We start from the raw sequence: 21,293 nt of genomic DNA, 5'->3' as shown, positions 1-21,293 counted from the left end.
GCACCTCTGCTGTCTGGCCTTCACTTGCAAAGTTTGACCTTATTGTCTTTTATTTCAGTGTCCCAGTTGTCATCAGGCTGTGGGTCCTGCTAGGGACTCCTGGCCCTGAGGCTGACCACAGGCTCCCAGGGCATGTCTCCTTGTGCACTCAGACTGACGGACATGCTGTCTGTCATCTGTAGACGTAGAGTCACCTCAGATCAATCGACCACAGCAGCGTTGTAACCCCTCCATAGCCTCCAGAGAACATCTTTTCTTTTCACAATGGCCTGAAGTAGAGTAAATGGTTTCGTTTGAAGGCTTTGTTGCAGAAACATCTTTGCCTCCTAAATTGTTTACCCATCAAGTTTCTTAAGTGCTCCGCAGCTTTAGTCGCCCTCAGAGGTAAAAGGAATGTTCATAAAAGCATCTATAGATGCTCCTCCTGTGCTGGGTTCTGTGCTGAGCACTTCCCAGGGATCTTGTACTGACTTCTCTGGAAAAGCCTTGAGGCAGGTGTTCAGTCACTGGCTGGTTGAGTCTCAGAGCTGGACTCAGCCTTGGCAGTCGCTAAGACCTCCGGGCCTGCTGTCCAGCATCGCACCTCAGAGGAGTTGCTGTGGGGATTGATTGAGTCTACACAGTGCTCAGCAGGCCCGGCCAGAAGCCATTCAAATTTGAGAGCTGCTGCCCTTTATCAGGAGCTCAGTCACCAAGAGGGCTCTGAGGACGTGGGGGCAGGGCTCTGAGGATGTCGGGGGGGGGGGGGCTCTTGGGGCGCAGGGGTGGGGTCTGGGTGGTTGGCAGCAATTGGCCGGTGCTCAGAAGAGGGGTGGAGGGGTGTGGCAGGGTGCCAGTGGGAGTCCCTGCATACCCCTGCACTATGTGCAGGTGATCCATCCTGAGCTGTCCTCAGCCTTGCGAGCATCAGAATTGCCTTTTTTCGAAAACGTCATTAGAGGTCCCCACACCTACCCCAGGCCTAACAGACACTTACTAGTCATTTGCACTTTCTTTTACTCTTGGTTTGAAACTTTCATTTGTTGTGGTTCTTGTTTATTACACCTAGCCCAGTCTGTTTCCTTTTGAAAATGGACAGATGATAGCAGTGTTGTCTCCTGAGTGGGGCAGGGGTGGGGGCAGGGCACAGGAGCCATGGACACGTTTCAGTGGAGGCGCAGGCTGCGGGCTCCTTGCCACATCACCTGACAGCACTTCGGATGCCATGGATGTCACAGCTCTCTTTTCTCTGGCCATGGTTTCTTGTTCAGCTGTAACCTCAAATAGACTTCGTGCCTCCCCCCCGCCCCCCGCCCCTTAACCCCACCCTAGGATCTCTCAGAAGCCACTCTGATATTTCCAGCATTAAAAGTGGGCACTTGATGAACATTAAACCAGAATGAAGTGTGTGAAGGGAACAAGCACTGTGCTCTGGAAGTTGAGTCACAGGGACTCTGCTGTGACCCTCAGAACCAAGCAGAAGGGCTGGTCAGGCTCAGGGATAGGCTGGGGATCAGGGTTCCAGGTGGTAGGGACTGGGTCTGGATCTCATGGGTTGAGAACAGCAGCCAGAATTGCCCTGGGTTGTCTCTGTTTCACTCCGTGTTTCCGTTGCCCTTTCTTCAGATTCAAGATATTCTGAAGTTTAATTGGATTCTAACTTCTCTTAAAAGTCTCTCTGGAATGCAAAGGATTCTTACATTTGACCTCAGTTTTTAGATACAAGCCAGGATATATTTTGTATATACGAGCGAGAGCTTCAGTGGTAGGATGATCAATGCTCACAAAGCGAGCTGGGTCTCCTGCTTTTCCTCTGGGCGATGACCAGGCAGGTGAGTCTCACTGCAGACCCGACCCGAGGCCAGAGGTGCCCCCTGTCTGGGGCCAGGGGTGTGAGAGACATGCCCACAGATTTAGCACATGCTTAAAACAGACAAAACTGAGCTGTTCTCTGTACCTTAGAAGAGACCCTGACACACTGTTTTCACGGTTGTGGTTACTGTCAGCAGCGCCACCTTCGTGCGGTGGCCGAGTCACCCGGCTGGTGTGCAGCCCAGCTAAGATCCCTTGCTTTGAAGTGTTTTGAAGTGTTTTGGGGTTTCCTGCTCTGGTTGACAGTGACCTTCAAATCCGTGCACACGATTGCCTGGATAAAGATGAAACTTCTCAGTCACCCCTGACAGGACTTCCATGTAACAACAAGAGGGTTGTTAGCCCTGATGGTGTGTGTTCTCCCCGCCTTTTTCCTACCCACTGACAGGACCACCCACACTTAGAACACCCAGTGCTCAAAGGGCAGTCTGCGAGATTACACCAAATTGCAGTTGGCAGTTTACCCCAAAAGAGGGAGGAAGGGCTAGAGGCAAGAAACAGGCCTGCTTCTCTGGTATTTTTCATCCGAAAGGCCTGTGTACCTTTCGGTAGGAAAACAGTCTTGGGGAAGGTGCCCTAGCCCAGCCAGCAAGCTGGCACTGTGCTCTGTCGTCACTGTGCCAGTCACCAGGGACTCAAGGACAAAGAGAACACCATCCCCTCCCGAGCTTCTTCCCAAACAGTGCTCTAATAAATCTCCCCCACGTCTCCGCTCTGAAGCCGGGGGGACGAGTTCCTGAGATCAAGGGAAGTGAAGGGCATGCCAGACGGCCATAAAGAGCAGTTGTGGGCACAGTCCTTGCTCTACAGTCTTGGCTGCTGTTTTGTTTGTTTATTTGAGGCTTAAATAAAGAGCGAATGAGACTTCTCACTACCGGCAGGCAGAATAGCCACAGCCTGTGAGGACGTGGACGTGGCGTCCCAGCGGCTGTGGCTTCAGTGGCACGCCACAGTTGCTTAGCAATTCCTCAGTTGTGATCTCAAGGACAATATACGGCTTGTCCTACTTTTCAAAAGAGGGGCAAATTTATTTCCTAGACTTACGGAATCTAAAGCAGATTGGACCTTAGAGATTGCCAGGAATCACCTCATTTTATAAACAGGGCGGGGCAGGGGAGTTACGTGACCTGCCCTAAGCATGAAGCCTTGGGGCAGAACTCTGCCCATGACCCATCCTGGCAGGTCTTTCTCCCAGGTTCACCCCAAAAGTCACTGAAATGACTTCTTAAAATATCCAGAGGAATATAGTGATGATGGGCCTATAGTTGGCTTTTAAAGGGATCGAGGCACACTCTAAGGGATGTCTTTGGAAGGTGACTGAGGAGGAGAGTGAGGCCTTTGGAGCACAGGGGCTCAGGGGCCTTCGGACCCACCCCTGGTGCCCCAGCCTGCATGCATTTCTGCTGTAGAGCACACTCCTAAGTGAGATTTCTTTTGAAATGACTTAATACGAAAACTAATATTCTGTAAAGAAACAATTCAGCGGTGCTGATAAGAATATCATTTTATCATCATCAGAAATCACAGGACTAGAAGGGTTTTTTGGTTTTTGTTTTACCCTTAACATTTATGGACCCAAGAGTGTGCTGTCATACAGATCTGCGGGCGCAGGGGAGTTGCCTTCGGAGTCTTTCTGGAAGGTCCCCTCTGGTTCTCCTTATCTGGCAGGGTCTGCAGCAGGTGTGTCCAGGTCTCTGCAGGTGGGAGCCCAAGCAGTGTGGCTCACCCTCTAGCACAGCCGTGGGCAAATTACGGCCCGCGGGCCGGATCCGGCTGTTCTATCCGGTTCTCTTGCTCTCCCCTCCGCTCCTTTACTTTGAATTTATATTAGTTCACACAAACACTCCATCCATGCTTTTGTTCCGGCCCTCCGGTCCAGTTTAAGAACCCATTGTGGCCCTCCAGTCAAAAAGTTTCCCCACCCCTGCTCTAGCGTGTTGTTTGCTAGCCTCTGCAGCATTCCCCTGGCCCTCTGGTCCTGTTCCCGTGAGTGGAGGTGGACACGGAGCACAGCCGCTGCCATGCGGAAAACCTTCCCAGGAAACGCGCTCGCTGACTGTGCTGTCCAGTCTCACATTGTGGAAGCAGCCCATCTCATGCTGTGCCTGCTGTGAGGGGCAATTTTCATGACGTGGCAGTGTGTTACTTTAGGTGCATCACAGGAGAAGGGCTTAAAACGAACACTTTTCCAAACCAGTACATCAAACAGACTTACTACTGAAACGTTGCTGGAATTCAAGATATTTTGTTGATGAATTATTTGAATTTGCTAAGCATCTGTACCTCTTTGTTCCCTCTTCCAGAATGCTTGAAGATGACCTCAAGCTAAGTAGTGATGAAGAGGAGGGTGAACAGGTAAGCTCCCCCTGGGCATTGTGCTGTTTGGCGTGGCGCAATGACACCGACCTGGCAGAGTCATACAAATGCTGAAACATGGGGCTCACTGATGCTGGGCGTCCTTTGCTAATGACAATGTTTGGTGCCGTTAGGAACATCTGTTAAAATATCTTGACCTTAATTTCCCTTAAAACAGTAATTATGTGCTTTTTATGGCACTGAAACCAATAGCAGCTATTTATAAGGAAGCTAGCGGGGGTCAGGCTTTAGAGTGAAAGCCTCTTTTTCTGGAAAGCTGACTGGCCTGCTGGCGATCAGGCGTGATCCTAACCTCATCAGCATGCAACAGGCAAGCTGTACGCATTAAATATTGAGGAGTCTTATACAGATGTTATTAACATTGAGAAGATGCAAGCGTAGAGGTGAGCTACAATGATGAATAAGAAAGCTTCATGCTCAGGATAGCCCGTTTGTCTTAAATGATAAATGTGCTTGAAATGTTCTCCTTTGGTGTTGATTTATCAGCTCCAGACATTAGTCGGGGCTTTGTAAATACTCTTCTGATCAGTCAGTTAAAGTGAAAAAATACCCACTCAACATTCATCACTTTCACGTCTGTACTCCAGGCAGTGCCTGCGTTTTAAAGCATGTTTGAAAACACTCAAGACAGATTTCCCTACCCTGTTTCCTTTTTCTTGTTAGCTGTGCTGCATTTTGTCAGTTTGGATAAATGTGGTATGTCCAAAAACGGCTCAGACAGAGAGGTTTTTCTACGTCATTTTTACGTGCACTACAAACCACATGTGCCGTTCAGTCGCTCTTGGGAGAGGGAATTTTACATAGCGGTACCGTGGATGTGGTGCAGGCACTGGCTAGACCTGCAGATGGGAACGATGCACAGAGAGTGTATAGAGGTGAGAGAAAAGTGAAAGGAAACTTCCAGGAAGAGCATCTGAGCAGAGTGTGGCTAGGAGAGCCGCGAGCCGAGTCTGCTCACCTTGTGAGAGGTGGTGAGGCACCAAAGAAGCAACTTGGCGTGAGATAGAACTCGGTGCATCTTGAAACTGGGTTGGCAAGCAGAGGGAACCCCAAGTGGAGGGAGGTTAACTGAACCCGGAGGACCACTCAGGCTTCTTGGAGACTGACTCGCTGGTTCCAGGTGGAGACACCAGGGCGGTCAGCTGCCCATAACACAGCCACTGTGCTAGACCTAAAGAGCAGTTCCCATCTGGGTCCTCGTCTGGGTGCCGATAAGCAAATGATTTCATCTCTGTGTGTTTTCCCAGGGAGAAGTTCACATAGGTGTGTTGTGGATTCAATCATATCAACATGTAGATTATGTAAACTTCACATTGGAAAAGGGATTTACAGGCTATTTCATTCAGCAAGCCTTGTTTAATTCGGAAAGAATTTCCTGAATTGTTTCCAGGAAATATTTCCACTGCAAACTCAACTTTAAAAAACTAGTTATCAAAGATGTTCTCTAAGGCAGCAAGAACTTTGAATTGACTCATCTTGCTTTATTAGTGACTTCTTTTCCATCTGTAGACATTGATATTATTGTATTGTAATGATAGTGTCAGATCCTTTATTCTTGCGTTTAGTCCCTATGTGTGGGCACCTTCCCACCATTGCAATGAAAGCAGCTGACAGAATGAATGACTTTTATACAGTAATCTCCTCTTTTTAATTAAGGCTTCACACAGTGTTGTGTGTGTGGTAGCTTCAGGGATTGCTCTAACACTAATTATATTATCTGGCTCTAGCCTATAATTATACCCTGGCCTAATTACAAAATCGTAATTTCCATGCTTCTAAAAAACTCTAATGATATGGTGTGTTTTTTTCTCTCCAAGACCAAAATACGGTTGTGCCGGAAAAAGTGGATGGAGCCTGGGCACACGTGCGCATACTGCGTTGCTCTGGCATTGGGAGATGATAAGACAATTAACACAATTGACTTTCAGGCATACTCAGAGTTTGTCCCTTAACTCAAATATTTCAAAAATACTAGTATTGTACATTTCCCAGTCTTGGTAAACATAGTAAACAAAAATACTTCATCTTTTCTTCCATGATGCCTGGTTGTCCTGTGAATATTGGTCACCAGCCTGCACAGCCCCTGTGATAAAGAGACATCTGCCGGAGCATCAAGCTGCAGTGCCTGCTGGCCCTTCCAGGAGGGGCCTCAGGCCCTAGTGCGTCTGAGCGCTCCTGTCTAGTGTTTCCTTTGTCCTCACTGCCTTGGTGCCCTCAAGGACAAGTAGACAGGCAGTGTAGTGGGTGAGCACGGGCTTAGCATCCCTGCTCCCTGGGTTCAAATCCTTGCCCTCCGACTCAGTAATTCTGCAACCTTGGCCCATTGCCTGAACTGCTCTTTGCTCCAGTCACACTATTTGTAAAATTGGAATTAACTTGAGGTCCCCAAAGCCCACCACTCCCTCAGAACTGTGCTTCCCTGCTATCTTCATGTCACCAGATCCGATAGGCTTTTTATTGTTTTCTAGTTAACTTATAATTGAGTTAAGCACACATGGAGGAAAGCACATGTAACCTACAAATACACATTGATGAATATTCATAAACCACACATTACATCTAACCTACCCATGTATAGGTCTCTTAGAGAGCAGTTGGGCCATAGAGTGTGTGCACGTTCAACTCAAGTAGGTTGTCCCAAACCATTTTCCAAAGTGGTTGCACAGCTGACACGCCCACCAGCAATGGAAGAGAATTCCAGTTGCTCCATATCCTCACATTTGTCTGTTATGTTCATGAAGGATGTTGTTCTTAAGGCTTCTCTCTCTGTATCATCTTTGTCTAGTCTTGGCAGAAGGCCAACACTGGCTTGTAAAATGAATTGAGTCGTGTCCCCAGCTCTTCCCCATTTTTGAAGAGATTGTATAAAATTCATGTTAATTAGTCTTTAAAAGTTTGTCAGAATTCTTCAGTGAAACTTTGTGGGCCTGGAGATTTTAAAGACTTATGAATCCTATCTTCTTTCTAGTTAAAGGGTTATTCGGATTTTTTCACATTGGGTAGCCTATGTGCTCTCCAAATAATCACTTCACTGTGCCATTAAGTTGTCATGTGTGTAGAATTGTATTCCTTTGTTGTCCTGCTGATGTCTGAGCTATTGTGATACGCGTTGTATTCTTGATACTGACCTTTATTTTTGTCTTTGTCAGTCTTGTTGGATGTTTATCAGTTTTATTGATCTTTTCAAAATTTTGTTTCATTGATGCTCTCTATCAGTTTTTCTGTTTTCAATTTCATCGATTTCTTATCTTTATTATTTTTCTACTGCTTGCTTTGGGTTCATTTTGCTCTTTTTTTTCTAGTCTCCTGAGGAAGCTGAGATTATTGATTGGAGACTTGTCCTCTTTCCTAATATAAGCATTTAGTGCTGTATATTCACTCTTATCACTGCTGTGGGAACCCAAATCAGAGTACACCGGATGGTCAAGGCCAGTTTGCCTTGTGCATGTGCAAAGGCAATGACATAGCAGTTTTACTGTACACAATGCACAGGCGTACCTTTCTATAACCCAAATATTGATATCACTATTTGGCAAGAAGACTCCTTTGTCTAAATTAGTATAAAGACACTAGAGGCTTGGTGCACAAAAGTTTGTGCACTCTGGAGAGGGGGTCCCTCAGCCCAGCCTGTGCCCTCTTGCAGTCTGGGACCCCTTGGGGGATGTCCACCTGCCACCACCGACTGGTCACTATGATGTGCACTGACCACCAGGGGGCAGACACTCAATGCAGGAGCTGACCCCTGGTGGTCAGTGCGCTCCCCAGGGGATCGGGCCTAAGCTGGCAGTCAGACATTCCTCTGGCAGTCTGGGAGCCCTCGGGGGATGTCCGACTGGAGCCTAAGCCTCGGGCCTAAGCTGCAGTCGGACATCCTTAGCACTATGGAGGACATGGGGGAGGCTCCCACCACCGCCGCTGTGCGCACAGCTGTCAGCCCAGCTTGTGGCTGAGCAGAGCTCCCCCTGTGAGAGCGCACTGACCACCAGGGGGCTGCTCCTGCATTGAGTGTCTGCCCCCTAGTGGTCAGTGTGCATCATAGTGACCAGTCATTCCCGGTCATTCTGCCATTAGGGTCAATTTGCATATTACCCTTTTATTATATAGGATTATTATATAGGATATTGTTGACCAGCCAGTATGTGGCTGCTTTGTAGGGCTGCTTTAAAGAACTGTTTTAGCAAATGGCTCCTTATTAGCAATGGCTATTTGGTCTGCAAGAAAGTCTCCTGTATGCCTAGGACTGCTTACATCTTCCAATGCCTATTGGCTGCGGAGGTACAGCCCCTAGCAGTGAAGGAGCTGTGCCCTAGCTGGATGCCACAAATGTTGAGATGTATTCTCATTGTCATTCAGTTCAGTGAGACTTCCTCTTGGGCGTGGGGATTATTTAGAACCATATTGTTTCATTTCTTAAGTGTTTAGAGATTTCCTGTCATCTTACTTGTATTGGTTTCTAGTTTGGTTCCATTGTGGTCAAAGAACATGTGCTGTGTCATTTCAGTTCTTGTGAATTTATGGAGTATTTTTTATGCCCAAGATATGGTCTGTGTTGGTATCTGTTTCATGGGCTCCTGAAAGAATATCTAATCTGCTGCTGTTGGGTGGAGTGTTCTGTAAATACCCATTATATCCTGCTGTTGATGTTGCTGAGTTATTTTATATCCTTGCTGACTTTCTGTCTAGTCACTCTGTCAGTTGTTGGGAGAGAAGTGTTGAAATCTCCAACTGTAATTGTGGATTTGTCTGTTTCTCTTTTCCATTCTATCAGCTTTTGCTTCACATACATTGCAGCTCTGTTATTTGGTGCATAACATTGTGTGCTTCTATATCTTCTTGGTTAATTGCCCCTTTTATTGTTGGAATGTCTCCTCTTTCTTGTGTAATTTTCTTTGTTCTGAGGTCTACTTCATCAATGCCGCCACTGCTGCCTTCTTTTGATTAATGTCTGCATAATGGAACCAATTCCATTTTCTACTTTCAACCTACTTATGTCGTTATATTTGAAATGAGTTTCTTATAGACAGCATATAGTTGTCATATTTTAATCCCTTTTGCCAGTGCCTATCATTTAATGGATGTATTTAGACCATTTGCATTTGATGTAATTATTAATACGTTAGCGATGAAGTCTGCCACTTTATTTTTATTTTCTATTTGTTCTTTTTCTTTTTTTGTGTGTTTCTCTTCCTGGCTTCCTATAGGTTTCTTGAACATTTTGGGAACTCCATTTTTATTTATCTACAGTATTTTTTATTTTTATTGTATCTCTTTGTTTAGCATTTTAAGTGCTTGTTCTAGCTATTAAATTATATATACATAACTTTTAGCAGTTCACTGGAGATGGCATTCTACAAGTTTAATCTCCCAGTATCCTATAATTATCTCTGTCACAGAATTGATGCTAAGTGGATAATATGGGACTTGGTTCTCTCTTCCTGACTTCTTGAGTAAACATCCAGAATGATTCTGCATCTTACTCACCTTTATTTCCGTAGTGAATTCATGACTGACAGGAAAGTCTCCTCTTCCCATAACCAGATCCGCACAACTACCCTTATCTTCACTGTTTCTCTCCCTTCCTTCTATTACTGAAAACACTGCCTTCCTCTTACCCAAAACCCATCCATTTCCTTCTGCCCCACCTCCCCACCAGTACCACTCATTGGGTGAACAGTGACCACCACAGACCAAGTGTACTTGGTCCTTTCAGCCTGTCCTCCTACCAGAATATGTACAGCATTCGGCCTTGAAAACTATTGATCACACACTTTTCTTGAGGTGTCTCATACCAAACTCCTCTTTGTTCCAGCCCCTCTGGCTGTTTCTTCTCAGGCTTCTGTGTTGACTGCTCTTCCTCTACCCAACCTTAAATGTTGGAGCCTTTTATCATTTATTCCTGATTTCTCCACTTCCTTCCCCAACTCACACTCTCCCTCCCTCTCCCTCCCTCTCTGACTGAGTGGTCTCCTGATTCCCATGATCTTCAATGCTTATATGCTTACAGTTTCGAAAGTTATACCCTCAGCTCAGAGCTTGCTTCTGAACTCCAGACCTTCTTGCCTCTCCCACTTGGACGTCTCACATGCATTTCCCATTCAATATGTGCCAAACTGGACTTCTGGTCTTGCCCGCTGGTACCCACCCGCACCCAAATGTGTCCTTCTTGTGAATGTTTGCATTCCTGAACACGCACTGCCAGCTGCGCAGTTGTTGGAGCCTGGAACCCTTGGACTCCTCCTTGACAACTCATGTTCCCATGTAAATGCTAGTTTTAGCTCTAAGTCCTGTAAGTTCAGCCTCAAAACTAAATACTAGTCCATTTGCCTCTTTCCATCCTGGCTAGTCCAAACCCATCTAGCACATGTCTATCCCTTCCCCTCTATAATACCACTTTCTCACAGTGATCTTTTAAAAATGTAACTCAGATCACGTCATTTCTTGGTCTCTAATCTTAACTAACCATTCCACTTGGGATAAAATCCAGAGCCAACACTGCCCTGCACAGCGTGGCGCCCCCCACTCTTCCCCTTCCCTGCACATGGAGCTCATCCGGGGCACTTCGGCCACAGGGGCCTTCCTTCAGCCAAGCGCAGCCTCCTCAGGGCCCCCAGCAGCCGGCTCCCTCATTCCTTCCCCAACCAACACCTACTTGTCTAGGAAGTGCAGCATAGCTTTCACGTCCTCAAGAAGCGTCCCCGTCACCTAAATTGGACCATGTTAGTCCTTCTCACAATAACCTTAACCTTTCAAGCCCCATCACAGTTGTAGTTACGTGTTATTTTTACTTTTTAAACTATCTTTCTCTACCGACTAGGCAGGGACTGTGTCTGGTACAGCAGAGGTGCTAAATTGAGTGAGTGCACAATGTGGAGATGAATGGACAGTATTTGCTGCTGTCCATTATCCAGTATCAAAGATTACTTTTCTCTGCCTTTATTTCTTTTACCAAATACTGATTTTTCAAATTAGGTCTATGCAGAGACCAAAGGTGCTGGCGGAGAAGACCAAACGTGAGACCCAAGATCATAAGTTGACTGTAGAGTAATGCACACATGACCTACCTGTTCAGGAGGAAGGCGGCGTTCCAGTTTCCCTGGAGATGTCTATAGCCACTTAGTAAATAACTTAACACCAAGCCATGTTGCAGTTACACGTTTTCATAGACAGAAGCCTGAAAGCCAAGAGGGTGGATGTCTGTATAGCCTTCCCGTTCGAGGAGAGCAGAACTTTGACTGAGACCTTAGAGCGGGGATTGTGACAGGGTTTACCCAGAGAGCTTGGAGACATAATTGAAATAAAAGCATGTTCTCATGTTTGCTCCTATAATTCTCATACTTGATGAGGTTCGAACTGGGACTAGGATAAACTATGAGAACCAGTTTTCTTGTTTGTCTGGGTACATGAAGGACATGTGATACATGTAGCAATTTGTTTGATCTCCTTTCCTGTAACTGGGTTTTTTAACAATTCCAAAAAGCAATGTTTCCCTGGAGGGATGTGAATAAGTTAGAAGGTTTGAGACAAAATTATTCCTGAAGCTATGAAGTACCAAAGGAATTTTTAAATGCATTTGGAAGGGAGGTGAGAGTTGTATTGCATGTCTCCATGTGTTGAAAGGACAGCTCTGCCGGTCATGTCAGGCCAGGCTCGGGAGGAGGGACACAGCAAATGTCTAGATGAACTTACAGCAAAGGCATGAGGAGAGGGACCGGGACTGAGGCTCTCAAAAGGAGCGGCCAAGCGGGTGTCAGATGAGGGCAGTGTTCCCGAAGTGACAAATGCGTAAGCGCGGGGCAAGGAAGGAAGCAGGGTCCAGATCGCATGGCTACGTATGTGCCTGCAGTTTCCAGTGATTACATTAGCCACGCACATTAGGCAGTCTTTTCATTTTAATTATAGAACTGCATATTCTCCGCAAATGAGCACGGTTTATCCACTTACAGCTGACAATTTTAATTTTGCAGGCCATGATCATTGGATAAAGTCTGTAGAGGGAAATTCTCCCACTGGCATAATTTACTCCTCACCATGAAGAAAAGTTACCTTTTAATCCCCAATCAATATTTAGAGAGCACAATTAATGTAATAGATATCTGGGTAGTTAACATAAATCTTCACATTAAAGGGCCAGTTCCTGTCTTATTTGAATGCGTGGAGTACTAACTGTGTCTCTCAGAAGGAATCTCAGTGTGAACGGAGAGCCCGGCGGCACTAAGCTGCCAGGATGGCTGTGCTAAGTGCCCAGCCACATGTCTTGCTCTTTGATACCTTGGGTTTCTCGTGGGGAGACACGGGCCCATTCCTGTGCCAGGTCTCTGCTCTGTACCATAGAGTTCGCTGGATAAGGAACAGCAGTGTGGGGTGTGATCCTGAGAGCAGATTGCCCATTGCAGTGAGTGCTGTTCATTTTTTTCCCTTGTTTCTTTCTAATGTGACAATTGCGTAACAGAGAGCAGAGCTTTTTAAAAGAACCTCTGGCTGTGCCTGTCAATCAGCGACCAAACGCATTGGCTGCACGACACCCAGACATGGGCCACAGCGCAGGAGGGTCAGCAGCCCCGTGGCACTGCCCTGGGGGCGTTTTCTTCCCGGGATCAGCCTGGTTGATGCTGGAGCTCTTGGCCTGTGAAAATTCATTACCCACAGAGTCCATCTGCATTCAGGCGGCCAAGTCTGAATAAATAGAGTCGTTGTGCTTGTCTGGGCTTTGTGGCCAGAGTTCATCCAGTCGGCTTGACATTCACATCCCAGGAGATTCATAAAAGCCAACACCCTGGTATGTGCTCTTGAATCCTGCCAAAACTGTGCAGAATTATATAAACAGGAGTGGAGGCAGTAATCAGGACCAGGTTTGAGGGGCAAGGCTCCAAAATCAAGCTTCTCCCTGCATTAGAAATGAACTGTATGGTAGATGTTATTTGGAGTCAAAACAAGAGCTACACAATTTTTACATAAAAGTCATTCAAGAATAATCTTTAATGCCTACTAAGTGCCGAATTGTATAAGACGCTGGCTTGTTGGTTTTGATGAATTCCTTATTGGTAATATTCATTATAGTAATTTGTCCTTAAAAACTGGAAGTAAATTTTAAATCTCAGGAAATGCCAGGACTTTGCTTCAATGCATATACACACCAAATATCTAGTATTACATATATATGAAGCCTAATAGCAAAGTAGAAAAAAAGGTAGCTTACTTTTGTGTGCATGTTTAGTCTTGCACAGTTTAACCGTACTGACAAATGGGTCCCTTTTTAATGTGGGAACAGAGCAGTCACGCTAATTGAAAACGACTGCCTGTCAGGTAATCGTCATGTGCACATGAAGGAATCACTACTGGGACCTTCAGTCGCAACCAGCGAAACCCAAGCGTTCAGCAGAAGGCTTGTGTTTGTATTTTTAAGTTCTCACACTTAGTTAAGTAATTCTATTTCATCAGTAAAATTTTACTGTCACCATAGGCCAGTGGTCGGCAAACTCATTAGTCAACAGAGCCAAATATCAACAGTACAACGATTGAAATTTCTTTTGAGAGCCAAATTTTTTAAACTTAAACTTCTTCTAACACCACTTCTTCAAAATAGACTCGCCCAGGCCGTGGTATTTTGTGGAAGAGCCACACTCAAGGGGCCAAAGAGCCGCATGTGGCTCGCGAGCCGCAGTTTGCCGACCACTGCATAGGCAACTGCAAACTTCTCTTAAGATGGCCAATTTCATTATATCATGCCATTTTTTTCTAAACATTTGTGAAAAACACTAGCGTAGGTGGAGATACATAAAAATGTAATTGCCTTTTTTTTTCTTGTTAATGAACTATAATCTCCAAAATTGAAATGGTCAACCAGCTTAAGTGTCACTGAGCAGAGATGTAAAAAGGCCCACACCCTGTTTCCCAAAATATTTTCTCAGACGCCCTCTGGAGACATGACTGCGATTTATGTAGATTTGGTTGTGGCCAGCCAGCCTGGACCTTAGGATGTGCCTGATTTCAGTCTGAGGACCCTGACTAGAAATCAGGACAATGAAAAAAATTATATAAAAATCATAGATGATTGATTAAATTTGGGCAAACATATAGTTAACACAAAAATGAGAATTATTGCTTTGTCAACTTGAAGAATTCATGAAAGGAGAAACATTTTTTAAGTTAAGCCACGTTTTCGTTAATGGTGCATATCAATGCCACCCACGTAGCTTCTCCAATGGGAGCTCAGAAGCGGCTGTGCGTGTTACTGATAGGCGGCCCTTCTCACTCAGCCGCCAGCAGGGCCACTGTGCGCAGAGGGGTGGACTTCTCCCTCCGGAGGACACCCCTGTTTAACGCACAGGAATAGTCCTTTGTCCTGGGACTTGAATGGTGTCTTTCTTCAATAGCTTTTTCAAAAGTGCAGCCATTCAAGAGTGGATGCTGCTGCAAATGCATGCTATCACTCCTGTCCAGGCGTGGGTGCTTGCATGTAGCAAAGGATTTCCTAAACCACTCAGGTGTTTGGTCCAGCTCTACGCTTGGGAAGCTTTCTTTACATTTGTGTTTTTCCAAGTCTTCACAGGGCTGGTTATCTCATAAGCTCAGCTTTTCTCAGGAGACGCTCTTAGCCTGTTATTTCTCCATGGAGCATAATCATTTGTGGTAATTCAACGCCCCAGGCACTTCCCAGTGCCATGCTGACCAGATCTGCAGCCAACAGGTTGTGCTGGGTAAAACGAGGCCATCTTCCAGAAGTGGCCAGACAGTCCCCCGAAGGCCAGGCCACAGCCATGGTCCTCGCAGACTGCGCAAGTGTGGGGTGCAGGTAGCCGGAATCTCTCTCTCTGGGATGTCTGGTCTAGCAGCTGGTCTCTGGGCACCTCTTCTCTCCACCGGGACTTTATTCGTAAAAGTCCAAGGCCATTCAGGGAAGGACATGAGATTACCACATTTATACATGAATACACTTTCATGTATAAACCATAAGCAGTGGTCACTTGAGAGGTGAAAAGTCTAACACCAATAATAACAATAACACAATGAGAATAGGTTCAGCTTTCTCTTCTGTTACATAATTGATTGGCAAAGTGCAATTTTGAAAATGTTTCCTAACCATTAATTTTTAATTCTGCCAGTTTCTACCTTCAACTATTGTTATTTTTGTCTGAGTAAAAGATGTTTAAGTGAAACATAAAGACAGACTTAATTTTGGTTCTTCAAATGCAAGTTGTATGTTTAGCAAAACTATCAAAACATTGATGTTCTTTCCATCTTGCCTTTATACGAGAACAAAACATTTGCATCCCACAACTTGGGCCCAAGTTGCATTCCTAAGAACAACCACCTACCAAGGTCAGTGGAAGGTCAGTGGGACTCCACCAAGCACCCTATTGATGCATCATAAGAACTTGGTTGAAAGCTCCAAAAGGCATTTGGCAGACCCAACAAAATGGGAAGCAACTAAACCCTGTGCCCCCGCTGTGCCCAAGATGAGCATCATTAATGGGCCGTCGCCATCTGGCTGTGCCCAGGCCCGGCCTGCTCTGAAACTGCCCTGGGAGGTGGGTTCCAGCAGCACATGCTGCCCCAAGCCCTGAGGAGCAACTACAAAGCCAGGGTGAAACCTGCAGGACTGGGGCCACATCACGCTTCACCCCAACTTCATCTCTACTCCCAGGAACAGGATTTCAGACCCACATGCTGTCTATAGAGCAGCTCCAAGCAACCAGCCACCACCAGATCCACGGGTTATTCTAGTGTGCTTGCTTTCACTTTGAAATTATAGATGCCAGACAAGCACCTATGCATACTCACACACACACACACACACACACACACACACACACACACGTGCACTCACACACACATGTGCGCCCACACACACTAACTCATGTGAAAGGCACTACAACCCTGTCAGTGCTCTGTCCGAGTCCAGGGCTTTCTGCCGCTCTCACTCAGCGTCCACTGGCTCTCTTTGAGCTGAAACTGGCAGAATCCAAAACTCACCCAGTCCCCTTCCCTTCACCCTCTGTCCTGATAACTGCAGTGGGGCTGGGCAGGACTGGGGCTGGCCTTGCTGCTCTGTGACCATGAGCAAGCCGGACTTAATGTACTGGGACAGAAATACTAACGGAGATTAATAGAAAATATTTCGTATTGATATAAATATATATTATAGAGGCAGATCTGGGTGTAAAACTATTAAAATATATATTTTTACATCTTCCTTCTTCCCTTCCAGTTCCCCTCAAAAGAGTTCTTTCTTTGCATTACTGACACTTTTTTTAAATGCTCTTTTCCGTAATAGGAGAGGTGTACAGGAAGAATGCAAGACCATTAATTTTATAAGAAAAGGCAAGGAGCTAATTATAGAAAATAGAACTCAAAGGTGAAGGAGGAGGAGAGAATGTGGGCTGAGCTTGGGAGGAGAGGGTGAGGAGGAGGGAAGGAGGCAGAGAGAGAAGGCACTGCCACCAGGGTGGGTGTTAGAAAAGGCAGCCGAGTGAGAAGATTCTGAAGGGGTTCTCCCCCTTGAGCTTCTCTTGTCAAGAATCTTTTATTTTGCCCTAGCCCGTTGCTTAGTGGTTAGAGCATCGGCCCCCAGACTGAAGGCTCTAGGATTCGATTCCAGTCAAGGGCACATACCTCGGTTGCAGGCTCGATCCCCGGTCAGGGCGTGTGCAGGAGCCAGCCAATCAATGTTTCGGTCTCTCCCCATCCCTTCCACTCTCTCTAAAAATCAGTGGGAAAAATACCCTCAAGTGAGGATTAACAAAACAGAAAAAATCTTTGATTTTACCTTATTTTCAAGGCTTTCATGGCATTTTTGTGAGGGACAGCCCTGATAGATGGTTTTACATGTAAAGTAGGGTCAGAGTCAACCAAACCGCTAATGGTCACTGTGGGCCCAGTGGTGAAACAAGGCAGTTTCTCGTTTGCGTTTGTCGTTTTTTGTTTTTGGCTTCCTATATGTGCTAATTTTTTTTCTGCAATGAACACATACCACTTGGACAAGTGAAAATTATATAAAAATTGGGGGCTTGGAATGTAAACTTATCCCTGTGATTATGTCTCCCACACATACAACAAAGGTGAGGTTAGACATCTGAAAGGCTTTGGCTAGATGTTACATTTTGCTACTTGAGAACATTGGTAACAAGAGAACCGAGCTCATAATGAATGAGGCAGCGTTTTAAGAACATATTACTTAGGAGGACAAAGTATTTCTGTTTGGAACAGAAGGTTAGAGACTGGTAATAACACCTGCCCAGCGGGGACCCTGAACAGTCCCCTATGTGCTGCCTTAATAGAGGCTTTTACTGGGAAACACTGGTGAAAATGAATTTCTTACAAGGAAAGGAGTTTCATAGAGGGTGCTAGTTTGGTTTTTAACAAAATCATAGTTCAGCAAAGATTTGTCAGATCCTTCTACCTAAAGGGTAACTGGTAATGGAAGGATGATGCCTGTTTAAAAGCAAAATGCTCCGTGTTCATTCCTTTAAACAGAAAAACAAAAACAAACAAACAAAGGAATGCTTGCTGGTAATTGCACTGGCAGAGCTTGAATAAATTTTAGAATCTGTGTTAAAGACTAACGCCCAGTTGCCAGTTTTGCGTTCTCACCCTCTGACAGGACACATTTTGGGGAATGAGGTGGAACTGCCTGAATGAGTGGGAGAAGCTAACCCATCACCCCCAGGGGTTTGGGAGATGCTTCATTAAGGCGTGCTCATCTGGTGGCACAACATGGTATTTGTCAAGCATTTGTGTGCCCTGTGCTGTGGGCTACACCTTGTGCCAAGGTTGTTCAATAATGAAACTGGCACCCACTTCCCGTCCTCAAGCCACCCCCCCTCCCGAATTCCTCCTGACCTTCTACCCCCACTCCACCAACCCCTCCAGAAGACCTCCTGACCTCTCACCCCCACTCCACCACCCCCTCCCGAAGCCTCCTGACCTCTCACCCTCACCACCACCCCCTCCCAAAGTCCTCCTGACCTCTCACCCCCACCACCACCCTCTCCCGAAGACCTCCTGCCCGGGCGCACTGGGACCCTCTGACCCATAATTTTACCCTCGTGACAGTCAGTGTGGCCCACCATGGAGGGTGCCTGATACCTTCCAGCCCTCGCTGGGCCCTCGCCCTCAGTGGGGCCCTCGCCCTCAGTGGGGCCCTCGCCCTCAGTGGGGCCCTCGCCCTCAGTGGGGCCCTCGCCCTCAGTGGGGCCCTCGCCCTCAGTGGGGCCCTCGCCCTCAGTGGGGCCCTCGCCCTCAGTGGGGCCCTCGCCCTCAGTGGGGCTCTCACCCTCAGTGGGGCCCTCACCCTCAGTGGGGCTCTCACCCTCAGTGGGGTCCTTGCCCTCAGTGGGGCTCTCACCCTCAGTGGGGTCCTTGCCCTCAGTGGGGCTCTCACCCTCAGTGGGGTCCTTGCCCTCAGTGGGGCCCTCACCCCTAGAAAGATCCGGTGACAGTCCCTGCGGATGAGGAGCAGCCCCGTGGCATGTGCTCGCATTGTCACCACCTTTCCCTTCTCTCTTCTAACTCCTAGCAGCTGCCTGAGTTTTATTTGTGATGGCACAGACCGCAAGGCCTGGCAGTAGAGGTCTCAGGTGGTTCACAGTGTCGCTCTGGTGAGTCAAGTGTCCTGGAAATGCTCTCGAGATGAGAGCTCAGGAGGTGAGAATTGCCCAGTTAGTAACTGACTATCACTGACAGCCTGGCTCCAAACAAGGCCCCACGTCAGGCGGTTGGTAACAGGACACCGATTGTGAGGTGATGTTTTCCAGGCACACTTCACCTGGATTGTGGACCTTAACCAGCATCTTCATTGGGTGTAATAGGTGCTCCCTAAGTGTGTGCTGTTGTCTTCATTGGAGTTCTGGTAGACATAAACTAATCTAAGCAATCCAGCGTTAAAAAATAAAACTAGGCAAACTTTCCCTAAAGCCAAAAGTGGACCCGCGTTTTAAAGAAAGTGAAATAGAGAAAGAATATATAGCTCAGAAAGAAATGTATTTTAACAAATCTCTTAGATCAGAGCCATGGCAAATAGTAATTGGTCATCTGCAGAAGTTACCTCCTCGCATCCGACCTGTTGATCCACCGGTAGCTGATTCACCTCCTCGCATCCTACCTGTTGACTCACGGGTAATGGATTCACTACGAGTGTTATCACGAGGAAGCTCTTTCTGGGCGAGGATGAGCTAGGATCTCTACCTTCAGTGTCTTCCAGGAACTTGAGGAGTCAAGACTAAATTTCTCATGAAGCAGGTGGTGAACTTTTCAAGAAAGAAAGAAGCCTGTGCTCATCCAGGTTCCAGACGAGGAGTTGAGAGGTGCTGGAAGCTTGGGTGGTCGGGGAACACTGACAGGCAGAATCTAAGTAGAGGGAGGAGCAGCCGGAAAATGGCAGACGCGTTGCTTTGATTTCAGAGACACCAAGAATCGAAGTGATCTGTCCCTGCTGACCCCATTCGGAGCTCTTTGCTTATTGACAACTCCTCGGCCCCTGGAGTTCTGCCTCGCACCTGATCTAATTGTATTTGCACAGCAGCCCGATGGCCCAGTGTGCTGAGAAAAGCACTTTCTCTCCTGTTGTCCCCAGCTCCGTTTGGTGGGCGGGATAGCCCCTTTCACTCTCAAAAAATGTTATCTGGACGATATATGTTGTTATCCCCAACTCAACCTGACCCCGTAGAGAACAGGATAAGGTCCAAGTCTACTGAACAGAATGCTTCCTGGGCAGCATCTGTGGGCATCTGAGAATGCAAAGTGCTTCCTGTTACAGAGGAAAACTAGACAGCAGGAATCTCCTTTGTCTTGCCAATATTGCTGACTGGGTTGGAGAACACCAAATGGAAGATCACAACACTCAATGAGGTGCCCAACTGGTGGTGATCAGGGCACATGCCCGGGTTGTGGGCTGATCCCCAGTGTGGGGCATGCAGCTCGATCCCCAGTAGGGGGTGTGCAGGAGGCAGCCGATCAGTGATTCTCTCTCATCATGGATGTTTCTATCTCTCTCCCTCTCCCTTCTTCTCTGAAATCAATAAAAATACTTTAAAAAAAAAAAAAAAGACCCAACGAGGACTCCAATGAAAACCAACAGCATGAAAGTTCAGTAAATGAAACAGAAAGTGAAACAGATGTGGAAGTAAATTAAACAGTGAAATACATTAATAAATACACGTCTCAACTTCAAAGGAATGGCGAGAAAAAATGTAAAGACTTACTGGACAGAATTCCTGCAGAGACATGTGATTGGACCTAAACTTCACGGCATGCTTCAAAACAGCTGAACACAAATGACCAAACACGAGCTGGGACAGCATTTATTCAAGTAGTTGAATGTGGATACAGTCTTCCAACAGGTGGAACAAGATGACTCAGATTACAGCCACAGAGGTGCCACCTTACTGTCAGGATAGTGAGCCTGGTGCTGGCAACAGCGCAGATGGGCTGCATGCATGTGGAATGGACAGGCTGTTCTAGCCAGCTGACCCGAACCTACTTCTCTTCGAATGAGAGCAAAATGTAGATCCGGCACATTAGCCCTATATCTCCTTTTTATGACTGTAAGTTGCCAACAACATGCCAATGTTTCGTACTTCATTGGCATTTGACAGCTGCGATCTATGTGTCCAAACATCTATTTAGCATCTCCGGCTGAACATCCTGAAAACAACGTGAACTTCAGACACCCAAATTAAGCTTCACCCTTACCCCTGCCCCTGCACCCACCTTGCCTGTCCCAGTCAGTGGCCCTCCATCTATACCAGGGGCTCAAGCTGGAACCTCGGGCTCATTCCTCCTCCAATTGATCGCCAATTTCCTCAGTTCTGCCTCCAAAATGTAACACAAACTCTCTCCACCTTCATTGCTATCATGCACTTCTCTTGCTTAGATTAATGCAACAACCTTACTTAAATACTGAACCTTCCTGCCCAAATCCATTCACCACACAGAAGCCAGAATGAAATTTGGAAAAAAAAAAAAAAAAAGTAAATCATATTGCCTCACTCCCTACTTTACTTTTTTTTATTATAGATTCATCAGCACTGGCTTGTGTTGCTCAATGGTTAGAGTCGACCCATGCACCA

At 46.5% G+C, this 21,293-nt stretch overlaps 1 protein-coding gene across 7 annotated transcripts in view; it reads left to right on the top strand.

Moving 5' to 3' along the window:
* Positions 1–21,293, top strand: part of AFF3 (ALF transcription elongation factor 3) — a 559,583-nt gene that overhangs the window by 422,561 nt on the left and 115,729 nt on the right. For all 7 annotated transcript variants that reach the window (XM_080683054.1, XM_080683052.1, XM_080683058.1 and 4 more), the window contains one exon: positions 4,155–4,206. In XM_080683054.1, the coding sequence (XP_080539180.1) occupies positions 4,155–4,206 (52 nt within the window). The remainder of the gene's footprint in view (positions 1–4,154; positions 4,207–21,293) is intronic.

Source organism: Plecotus auritus (genome assembly GCF_963455305.1).
Source record: "Plecotus auritus genome assembly, chromosome: 8".
NCBI lineage: Eukaryota > Metazoa > Chordata > Mammalia > Chiroptera > Vespertilionidae > Plecotus > Plecotus auritus.
This window is presented reverse-complemented; position numbering and strand designations above follow the sequence as displayed.